The sequence below is a fragment of the Durio zibethinus genome, chromosome 11, assembly GCF_047325235.1.
Source record: "Durio zibethinus cultivar Kanyao isolate XHJ-2024 chromosome 11, ASM4732523v1, whole genome shotgun sequence".
NCBI lineage: Eukaryota > Viridiplantae > Streptophyta > Magnoliopsida > Malvales > Malvaceae > Durio > Durio zibethinus.
The window spans coordinates 21,748,026-21,760,157 of record NC_143172.1 but is presented as its reverse complement, the minus strand read 5'-3'; the positions used below and the strand labels follow the sequence as shown (position 1 = coordinate 21,760,157).

At 31.3% G+C, this 12,132-nt stretch overlaps 1 protein-coding gene across 1 annotated transcript; it reads right to left on the bottom strand.

Annotated features, from left to right (window-relative positions):
- Positions 1-1,327: 1,327 nt before the first annotated feature.
- LOC111289876 (dehydrogenase/reductase SDR family member FEY-like) lies at positions 1,328-11,338 on the bottom strand. The gene is made up of 6 exons (XM_022881230.2): positions 10,750-11,338; positions 10,523-10,659; positions 8,842-8,943; positions 7,022-7,114; positions 5,590-5,662; positions 1,328-1,969 (listed from the first exon to the last, which is right to left on the bottom strand). Exons 1-6 carry the CDS (start codon positions 11,168-11,170, stop codon positions 1,707-1,709), a joined length of 1,089 nt encoding a protein of 362 aa, XP_022736965.2. The 5' UTR covers positions 11,171-11,338; the 3' UTR covers positions 1,328-1,706.
- Between the last annotated feature and the right edge of the window lie 794 nt (positions 11,339-12,132).

The window sequence follows — 12,132 nt, the reverse complement described above, 5'->3', positions numbered from 1 at the left end:
GAGAAATTTCTCTAAATTTGTTCCAAATGGTAGAATAATTTAGATGAAATTCCAACAAAATAATTGTATTCCTTTCCAAATTTGGTTGAAAATATTCGATAATTATCTAATGATGAGATTTTTAGAAATTTCAAATGGTAAATTCCTAAAAAATTTTTATATGAGAAATTTCTTTAAATTTGTTACAAATGGTGGAAGAATTTAAATAAAATTTTAAGAAAAATAATTATCATATTATTTTATTTAAAATTTTTTTTCTAAATATGCCTAAATAGTAGAGAATTTAGAAATTCAAAAGAGAAAATATTTTTAATTTAGCTCAAATCGTAGAATAATTAAATATATTTTTAATTAAAAATAAAAAAATAATTAAATATTTTTTTGACGACGGAGCTTCTTCAAGAAAATAAATGAGATTCTTGAATACTTCTGAGGTGAAAAAATATTTTTAAGAATTCTATCAAATTGATGGAGAGTCTTAAAAATTATTTTTAATATTTAACATAAAAACTTAAAACCATTAGAACCAAGATCCTATGATAAATTTAAAATAATATGGTACCATCTTTCAGGTGGGCATGTGGGGGTGCTATAACTTTCTTCATATATAACCAAACTCCCAAATCCTGTTCTGATTTGTAAACCCCAACTTATTCTTTTAAGGATCTTTAATCACATTTAGGAGCTCTTCAAAAGAATAGATTTCTTAGGTGATCAATTACACTTAGATAAAAAATATTGGTGATGACTCTTTTTGTTAAGTCTAACTATAAATTTTTAGATCTATATGCTATGACAACGAATTATGTAAAATAATATAGAATAATATCATATTTATAATGTCAAACTCCTAGATGATAGAAAGTTCTAAAAGAACTTGACTTCTTTAATTTTATCTCTAAATTATTTTATTAATTGAAGATAAAAGATCGGGTGAAATTAATTGAGTGACCCATGAATTTTTGAAATTTGATTGGTTAAAATTTGAATTTATCTTTAAAGTATTCAAATTTGATTTATAGATAAATTTTGATAAGCTTAAACCATAACACTTTGAATTTTAATTAACCAAACCAAATATATTTATCTTCGATTGCTAAATAATATATTCAATTAATCTAAAAATTAACCAGTTAGTAATTAATTGTATAATGATCTACTTAAATTATGTCTTATATCCAACAGGACAATAAACAATTTATCATTAGAAAAGTCTTCAATTATCTAATTAAATGAAATTTCAATGCACAAGTAACATTTTTTCATATTGGAGAAAAAAATTTCTCCTATTAGCAAGAGCAGAATTTTGATTTAGAAAAGCTAGAGATTTCTTCACTTGTCCACATTTATAAATTAGTCCATTAGGAGAAAAACGTGCTGTAAAATGTTACATCCAAGGTGCAATTGAATCGCACGTAGCTTCAGATAATCCTGAAACAGTCCACCGTCTATTGTAGACGTTAGCGGCGCATACCCCAGAAGGATGATAGCAACAATAATAATAGTATAAGAAAATGCCACCTAATGATAAAAGCTCTCCCCTTTCAGCTACAAATAGAATGGCCATCACTACACAACAAGAACTCCGCTTTCAGCAACGAATAGAATGGCCATCATTATACAACAAAGGTGCTTCTATTCATCTTTTAGAATGGACGTTCAGAATAAACTTCAAGATACATAGCGAATGTATTTTGCTGTGAAAACTAGTCATATTGAGTCCCATATCGACATCTGACTTCATTACCTTCTATAAGTCTCTCCACAGCATCCGTAGGAAGGCCAATCATCTCCAGTGTCTTCTCCCACACTTCAAACGATGTATTGACATTGTGTGCTTCTTCAGAAGGATTTGTAGGATGACAATCTTGAGAAATGAATGCACAAACAGGCCATTCATCTGCTTTCAATAACTCACAGTACTCTGGTATCTGGGGATCTGTTGCTGAGAAAAGAGCACTCCTAGAACCTGCATTGATATTGAATGACCAGAAAAATTAGCTCCCAATTCCCCTTATCCTTAAAGTTTCTTTATTTGTGTAATTTGTTTTCAGAATGCGATTTTCTTTTCATCAGACAGCAAGATCTAAATGAAAATTACTTCCACAAAGTTCATGATAAATCTTAAATAAATTGGGAATACAAAATTTTAAATAATTTGAACAAGTTTGACCTTATAATTAATATAGGCATTTAATAAGAAATTATGACAATTTTTAACATCGAACAATGATTAATTAAATTGTGTATTGATATTATTTTTAATTAGTTCTTTATGTTATTGATTTAACCATTGCATTCCAACCATCTATTTTGACAATTTTTTTACTCATTTTTAACATAGAACATTGCAAATTTCACTCAAAATGACACCCTAGTCTAAACTAATGAGGGTCACAATGTTATGAAGCAGCAATGCAAAGAAAATTATTATTCATTTATAGTAAATATGTTTGTGTCAACAAGTTAAACTCAAGGAAGCATAAACTCTTGAAACATGGTGTCAGGTTGGAAGCGAAAGCCTCAAAGATTCAGTCTAGAAATCTGGTCAGTTCAGTTTTCTTCTGCTTTCTAAATTAGAAGTAGAAGGCTTGTGCACATGACCACATTTCTAGATTAGAAGACTGTGGTTGTTCTACTTGAAACAAATCTCGAGAACATCCACCACGGCGCATTGGGAAATTTGTAAAGTCTTTTAGAAGATTCAATATTTAAAGGAGCAGATAAAATGGCAGATGCTACTTTTAGCCGCATCCACACTTTTTATGCGCGGGTGGAAGATGATGGGAAACATTTGATCAAATTTTTTCACTACATTTGGAAGTGTCTTATTCTAAAAGGCTGGGGGCAATATAGTATTTATAGGAAGTCATGTACAAAGATGATCTTATTTATCGAGTTTGATGGTACCCAACTTTTGTGTTTCTAATTCCATCAGGCAACCTTCATTGCCTGAAATTGGACAGTATCACAGTACCTAAATGGTGTTCTTTACTCTTAAGGAAAGAAGAAAACCATGGTGTAATTGTCTTGCTAATAAATTTAACTATAGTTAATAGTCCTTTTTTAAAGTGGGAATAAAAATCTTGCTTCTTCCCATAATTGTAATTATTTTTCTATATAATAAGTTTTTTCCTTTTCAAAATAATATTCATTGCACCAAAATTAAAATAAATTATGCACCTTCTCTTTACTTTTTTTTTTTAATATTTTACATAAATAACATAATATATATATTTTTTGTTTTCTCATAGCATTAATAGATTTACTGATTTAGTTCATTTTCTCATTCAAGTATTTTTTTTCTTTAACGTATTTATATTGTAATGGATAGTTTAACTATTAATAAATATTTTTTTTTATTTTTTATTTTAATAATTATTTATACCTTATGAAATAAATAAAATTATTAATATTTACAAATTGTTATTTTTAAACAACATTGAAATTATTGATTTTTCTAACTATTACTATATGGTTGTTTTGATACTTCAAACAAAACAATATTTGAATTTTAGTTATATCAAATACTTAATCTCTAATAATTAATAATTGTTAACCAATCATGATAATTTTAAATCACAGCTAATAACACCAACATAGTAATTAGATCACTACAGCTATTACATTGTTGTGGTGATTTTGGAAATGGTACCAATGCTACCTTAACCTTGTGTTTAACTAGGAAGAAAGGAAAATAAAGGGAGAGTAAATAGGTGAGAAAAGAAAAAATGGATAGGAAGGAAAGTTGATTTTCTTCCCCAGTGCTTAGTATAAAGATGGAAAATAGAAAGAAAGAAAGCAATTAATCGTAAATTATTAATAAAAGGTCAAATTATGCATGAAGTCCATGTAATCTATCAAAATTTAAAATTTAATCTCTTTATTATAATTAATACAAGTTTAGTTCTCATACTATTTTAATTTAATAATCTTAGTGCAATCATTAACACTGTCAAATTTTCTCTGAATTACTGGCATTGCTTTTGACTTGCTAATGTGTCAGTTAACTTTTCTTATCCTAAACCCCCAAAACATTCCGAAACCTAAAACCCAAATAAAAAATCTCAAATTGAAAGGTATTTCCATTTAAGAAGCATTAACGAAAATGAATTGTGCCAATGAAAATTGCAGGCGCCATTTCTCTAAAAACACCCTTCCAAACTCAAAAATCTGAAACCTTGGGCCTTTTTCAAAAGCTTCCCATGGAAATCAGAATTGAGTCTTTGAGATGAGACCTTATGAACCAAATCCATCTAACACCTAATACACACCATTTTCACCCAAATTTTCAATCCAAATTCGACTATGGAAGAATCAGAGAAAACCATGGTTGAACTAAGAAGAGCTCGTGGATTGACCAACTAGCCAAAACCAAAACCATTGTTCAAGAATAACCTATTTTCTCAAACCCATTTTCAGTTCCCTCGGAAACCCACTTCCCAAACTTCCTTTACAATGTCTTTCTTCTTCGGAAGAACCTTCTTTTGAATCCAAAAATCTGCCTTTGGGTATCAATTTTCATGGGTGGAGATGTACAGCAAAGAATTGGTCCACATGGATTGAGAAGATGGCTGCTTTATTTCGATTTGGATTTAAGGTTTCGATTTTTTTTTTCCATTTTCAAACTATTTTAAAGGTATTAATGTAAGTATTTGGCTGGTAATGATTTGGGGGGTTTATGTCTAATTTCATTTTTTTCTTTCAATTATAAAATTATTTAATTTTTTCAGTTAATAATATTTAGAGATTTAATGTTTAGAGAAATATTTAGAGAAAAAAAAGAAAAGAAATAAAGTCGTTAGAGCTAACTTGGATTAAAATGAATGCCATGTGGCATGCATTTTAATCCACATTATCACCAGTAATAATATTAACCAATCAATATGCCACATCAATAAAGTCAACTGACACATTAGCAAGTCAGTAGCCAGGTCAGCAATTTAAAAAAAAAAACTCAACATTGTTAATGTTTGAATTAAGATTATTAAGTCAAAATAGTATGTGGACGAAATTAATATGAGTTAGAGTAAAAAAGACTAAATTTCAAATTTTGACAAAATACAGGGACCTTTGACATAATTTCACCTAAATAAAATGATTAATTTAAGTTGAAAGAGTTTCCCTCTCAATTTGTGCAAGATACGTGTGGATTCGGTTGATCTTCTCTTGAATTGATGTTATGATTGGATTACTGTAGATTTCTTTTGGATGATAGTTGTGATCGAGGAGGTGTATAGGCTTGCCTGTGTAGATAAGAAAAAACTGAGAACTAACCCTAAACCCTAAATTAAGAACTAATCCCCAGGCTTATGGCAATTGATAATTAGTTTCTTATGGTTGTATGTCATATATCTACATCACGGATTGAGGATGCATTTGGCATATAAAAAGGTTTTACAAAATTCTAATTTCTAAGAAAAAGTTTAGAAAACAACAATCCAAAAACATTAATTTGATGTGACAATTATTTAAATGATGGCTATATATATGTCAATGATAGAGATGCTTCACAAAAACAATGTGCCAAAGACATTGATAGAAAAAAATTGAAAAAACACGAATGAACTAACATTTGAAAAAACTTACCCTCTTGAGGACTAAAGATGAAATAGGGTATTAGATGATAAGCAGCTTGAACAATTCTCGGAAGATCCCGAGCCTGCATTTAAACAGAGCCACAGGAATAAAATACAGCAATATAACTTCGCTATTGTTTATAACAGAAACATAAAGCCAGAGTGAATCACGAGATAAGGATGATTAAGGAGAAGATAAGAATCCACAACTGAGTGAGATTTGATGGCCCACAAAATATTGGTTGTAATGAACGAAACCACATGCATCAAATAATTTAGACTACCAAATAACTTTAAAACAATATTTACTGTAGTTCCAAAAAAAATTTTGTATAATAAATTGTTCAATTTTATTATTACACAAAACAATGACAGGAGAGCCTCCTGCCTTTACAAATGTCCTCTCAAAGAATGGCTTGTGTCAGAAAAATAGGGCATGTCAGTGCTTAAGGAACCATGAGATAACACATTCATACTTGAAGCCTAATTGCTAATTGAGTGCATATGACTAGAAAATTCCATGTCAAACATTCTAGTTGACAAGGGTCACGTTACTAACAATGACCATGCTATGTAGAAAACAGAGAGAAGCTCTTCAATCAATATTTCCAAAAGCAGATGCTACTCTCATTGGGGTTTTTATGGCACGTTATGGCATGCACCCTTCACTTTACCCCAACACAGTGACTGACACTTTGATCCTCCAAATCACAGGAAAACTCGTACAAAATGACATATACCCATGTTGGAAACTTCTTCTGTAGTCTACATGGATGGCATGTTGATAAGTAAATATAATAAAACGTGTCCTTTGACCGAAAGAAACTCCAACAAGTGGCTATATTCTCACCTTTGGCTATTTGTAAACATGACAGTTAGACATGCATCTACACTTTGAATAGGCACCATGCACTATAACTTGCAAGGCAATTAAAGCTGAATATACATATTGATAAAGAAAATAATGAAACCGTCAGTTTTAAAGCCTTTTGTGCCCATATATCATGTGTGAGCATCAACTTATTAGGCCTTCTTCAAGAAGCTTTGCCTTCGGCATGATCAACAAGTGTGGTTTTTAATGTTCAGCACAGAACTTCACAAAATTTTTTAAGAAATCCTAATACTGATAAGATTTCAAGAATATGAAAGAATATTTAGGCAGTTCGACTTTCATATTTGTATACATATATTTTACACGTATGCAAAAGGAACATTATTGTATTTGCGTGGATCTATGTTTTTCTCCTATAATCACAAAATCCTTTCTTATAAAACAGCAAAATAGTTAACACATCTTCTGAAACAGTAACCACACCAGTCATTCAAAATTTTCATTGTTATATTTTATGTTGACGAAGACAATTAAATGGAAATACACAAACATTCACGTAAAGACCCTTCTAAGGATAAATGGAGAAACTGAAATGCTCTAATAGACTTACAACATTTGTGTGGACAATTCCAGGCGATACACACACAACGTTAACACCAGCTTCAACAGGTAGCCGCTTGTGGAGGACACTACTAAACATAACCTGCAACCAAAGGCCACCAGTTTCATAACTCAGTGTCATAACTACAATGTCATATATTTTACTTCACATCTTAGATGACCGTCCAGCTTTTTGTTTCTAGATGATCAGTTACTCCAAGTTAACAAGATGAAAAAGCCACAGGACACATTGAGTAGAGAGACCGACTTACTTGTTAAACTAAGTGATCTCCATATTTAAATTAGAGAGTTAAAGTAACATATAAAATTGCAATTATATTGTCTCCATGGGGACATCCCAACTGAAACATTTAATTAGGAGATCTCAAATTCACTCAAGAGAGGATGGATGGGGTTTATAGGATGGGAGAGGATTACCACTCCTTGGCTTTGTTAAACTAAGTGATCTCCCAATTAAATTTAAGCTGAATTAAAGTTAAGAATAAAATTGTAATTAGGGGTGCAAGCGAACCAGTACCTTCACTAAACAGATTGTGAACATGATCAGTTATGGCTTATTTACATTCATTGATGAAGCTTAACAAATGAGTTCAAAAAAATTTTTAGGCTTGATTAATAAACGAACCAAGTACAAACATAGGTAAACTCGGCTCGTTTATGTTTATGAACATGCTGGAAAAGGTGCTCACTATAAAAGCTTGATAAGAACTTGTTTTGTCATTGTCAAGTTATTATCAAGTTATTAAATTTTAACTTTAATGTGAAGAAGGAAAGTATGTTGCCTATAAAAATCCATAATTTAGGCTTTAAGCACTCATCTTTTTCCTAGAGAATCATAATGGGCCCACACATACGACCCACATTATTTGTTAGTGGCCATCTTTGGGCAATGATATTAAAGGAATCTGTTTATAAGTTAAGAGTATTTTGCTATGGTGGCTTCAATTGAGAGTTCAGCATGAACCTAGGGCTTACCCAAATGGTTCACCCACCTACATTAGGAGGTGGATTCATGCAAGGTTGGGGTTTGATCCCCAACACTTGCAAAGTCCCCTTCCCTATTCCCTCTTAGGCGTCGGCCTCCCTTGTACCAAACCAAACAAAAAAAAAAAATTTATAGCTCAGTATGAGCTCATGTTTGGGTTGAGTTAACTCAATTGAACAAATGTTCAGTTAACTCAATCGAACCTAGTCCAACAAAGTTTTTTAAGTTTGGGTTGAGCTTGTTTATGTTTTTAAATTTAGAAGAGCCAAGTATGAACAAAGTGATACTCAGCTTGGATCGTTATGGCTCTAATTGTAATTATTTTGTCCCCAAGGGAAAATCCCAATGGTTGGCTATTGAAACATTTAATTTGGAGGTTTCAAATTCAACTTGTGAGAAGATGCATGAGACTTACGGAAAGAGAGAGGATTACCTATCATTGGCTCAAGGGCTAGTGAACTAAAAACATGGAAAAGATCAAAATTAAGGCAGGGAACAAGATCATGCATGACAAGTCAGTCATTGAAGACCTATGTCTTTACTCTTTGTTATGCAACTTAAGTTTTAGCAATGTAGAACTTTAGACATTTTATTATTCGGAGGCAGAGCAGTAAATTATAAGTACACTTAAAACCTGCTAAGCAATGAAGGAAAGGAGTTAGCTTGATGATTAAAATGTCCCTTGTAACCCAAGTATGTTTTTACACAGAAGCTGCCTATTCTGTATCCACAAGGGAGCCAACAATGTGATGTAAGAACCATAAATCAAGGAAATTTAAAGCCTGCTGACTGTTGAAAAGAATTGAAACAGCTTTTGGTTATACCTGAGCCAGCTTGCTGCTAGTATATCCCAACAGGCTTGAGTATTTTCTTTTCCCAGAAACAGCATTCATGTCTTCTGTATCAACGAAGCCAACATAATGCATCTACAGAAGGGAAAATCAAATTGCCAAGCATAAAAGAGAAATGGAAAGGAATAACATGTGTAAGATATAGACAAATAGCAATGCATCATGCAACAATAACTATTTGCATTTTCAGAAACAATAATAACAATAATTATGATGACTATGACGACAAGAATTAGTGGTTTTAATTAGTGTAGGGGACTCTACCATACAATGAAAGCATAGAAGAAAACTGCACATGAAATAAAAGCAAAGGAAATGACATAGAAAATCTTAACTTCAATTGGAAGACAAATCAAGCAATCACCAAAACAAAAAGCAATCTCACAAACATAATGCTCAGCAAAATAAAATAGTCACTGAAACAAAAGGTACAAATTGAATCTTAGCAACTGTACATTTAACTACAGACCCTTGAAAGGATTCATCTTTAATGTTCTTTTCATACCAATGGCAATTAAGACATTGCTGAAAAGTTTCGTGAGTTCCCCCAGACTACTATTTCACTTATTCACCATCTCCCATATACCCATTCCAGCAAGCCAACATAACAACCAAGATTTTTCACCAGCAGAGGAGAATCCAAACAAAGTAATACGAGAAAGCAATGGTTAGTAGCAAGACAACAGTGCAGCAGAATGCCACCTGTCTCATCATCTTTCCTCTTCTAGGGAGTACAACTCTAGTAAGGGTAGCACACAAGGATTCAAGAGCAATGTGCCCAGGGGCAAAGCTAGGATTTGTGTCTTGGGGGCCCAGAATAAAAATAATAAGAACCTCTTTTGATAATATGATATTCAAATGAAATAGCACTGTGATTGCATAAAAAAAAAAAAGAAAGTTTTTTCAGTAAAAAATGTTGAAATTGCGGACACCATAATTCCTATTACAAAAATAGAGGACTGGATAAGGTGATTCAAAATAAAAGTTGAAAGTAATTATAAAGTTACATGAATAAATGATATTGTGTGCAAAATAAAGAAATTAAATTTTCTTTATTGTATTTTATCAGTATAGAAAAACTTGTTTGACATAATGGTTAAGTGTCAAAATGATTGTTTGATTAAGTTAGATCTTACTTTAAGGACTAAGATCAAGCCTAATAAGCAGCATTACAAAGATAAAAGAAAAATCAAATTGATACCTAATTAGGTTTAACAAACTATAAAATTTAACATAATCTGTTGAAGGGGGGAAGTTGTAATTTTTGGTGGGCCAAAAGCAATATTTACTTTTTATCATAATCTGTTGAAAGGGGTCGGGGGAGAAATCTTTTCTTGTAGGATCAGCAAGACCCTTTTCTGGAATTTTCTCTATTTTATTTTTTCAGCTCATCCTGCCTCAACTAAGGTAAGATTAAGAATAGTAATGCAAACTATCCACATTCTGAAGCAAAAAAGCAATTATGCAAGTGCTTCATTTTTAATCAAGCACAAAACTGGCACCAGAGGCAAAAAAGAAAAAAAGAGTTAATATGCCAAATCAATATGCATTCAGATGGAAGTGATAACAGCCTTTGCTTTAGCTTAAATTTCTTTAATAGACTTCAATTATCAGGCACACACGCAAAAGCTGATTTCAAGTGAAGGAAACTTACAACAGAATTGACATTAATGATTCGACTAGGAGATCCTCTAATAAGGGATGGCAAAAGCAATATCGAAAGCAGTGCTGGAGCCAGATGATTCACTTGCATGTGCTCCTCATACCCATCTTTTGAAAACTTTTGGGGTTCTGCATATGGTAAAATTGAGATATAAATTTCCATTTTAGGTTAAAAAAAAAAGCTTAAAATAAATAAATAAAATCCATAAAAAGGCGAACCTCCAATAGAAAAAATTCCGGCATTATTAATGAGAACATGCAATGGTCCAAGACGAGCATTCCAGGCATTAGCAAAAGTGACGACAGAATCCAAGGAGAGAAGATCAAGTTCCATGACCTCAATGTTCAAAGGGAGCCCGTGCCAAGAGGCAGACCATTGATTAATCAAGTCATGAGCTGCCTTTGGATTTCTTACTGCCATTACAACATGCGCCCCTGCTTCAGCCAATTGCCTCGCCATTTCCCTCCCGATGCCGCTGGTGGAGCCTGTCACAACGCAGGTGAGGTCGTTCACGGGCGGCAATGGCAATGGGTTCTGCAGGTGACTCGCCATTATCCTCTGGAAAAGCATTTCGTGAATCACGTACATCCATCCTCTCAACCATTCCATCCAACCCAATCCTTGTTTCTTTTTCGCCATTGGACTTGATGATAAAGATTTCTTCGTTTTTTTTTTTTTTTTTCTATGCGTCTCTGGGATAGAAGATCTGTCCTTTTCTTCGATGCCCTCGGCACTAGTGCAAGCTACAAATAGTACCCTCTCGCCTGCTTTGCACGCACTTATCACAGAGGTGCCAAACTGACACGGTTGGATAGATTCATATCCGGCCTTTCGAATTTTAATCATTTTAAATTTAGATATTTCTAGGTATGGTAAATTTGGATTCTTACTATTTTGAATATATATTATTTTGAATTTAAATTATTTAAAATTTGATTCAATTCTAATCAAAACGAATTTAAATAAATTTTAATAATTTTAAAATTTATAAATTATAAATATATTTTAATTTTGAATATTATAATTAAATTATTTTTTTTAAATAAAAAAATATAATAAAGAAATTAAAATTTTAAAAATTAATAAACATTTATATAAAAATAATAAATCATATAATAATTTTATATTTAAATATTGTCTATTATTTTTAAATCTATCTTATAAGTTCAAATGAAAGCTAAATATATAATAAATATATAAGTCTGAAACATCTAATTATAGACATCTTATTTTATTTGAAAATTTTTGAATATTTTAAATTTATTAATCGAATCTAGAGATTAGGTAATTGAAATTCAAGATTTGTTTTTGGTTAAATGGGTTTTTAAGAGTTGTTTTGGATCGTTGAATATATATTTGCCCATTTGGTCATTTCCATTTCAAATTGGATCTAGATTTGATAAAATTTGGTTTGTATATTTATTTTTATTTCTTTTTTTATTATATCTTTTCTAATATTTGTTTTAATAAAAATTAAAAAAATCATATGAGAATTGAAATAAAAACTTTTTTAAAAGAGAATTTAATTGATTTAGGAAAAACTTGAGAATAAAAAAATCAAATCAAAATCAATTTTAATTTTGAAAATTTTAGTGAAAAAA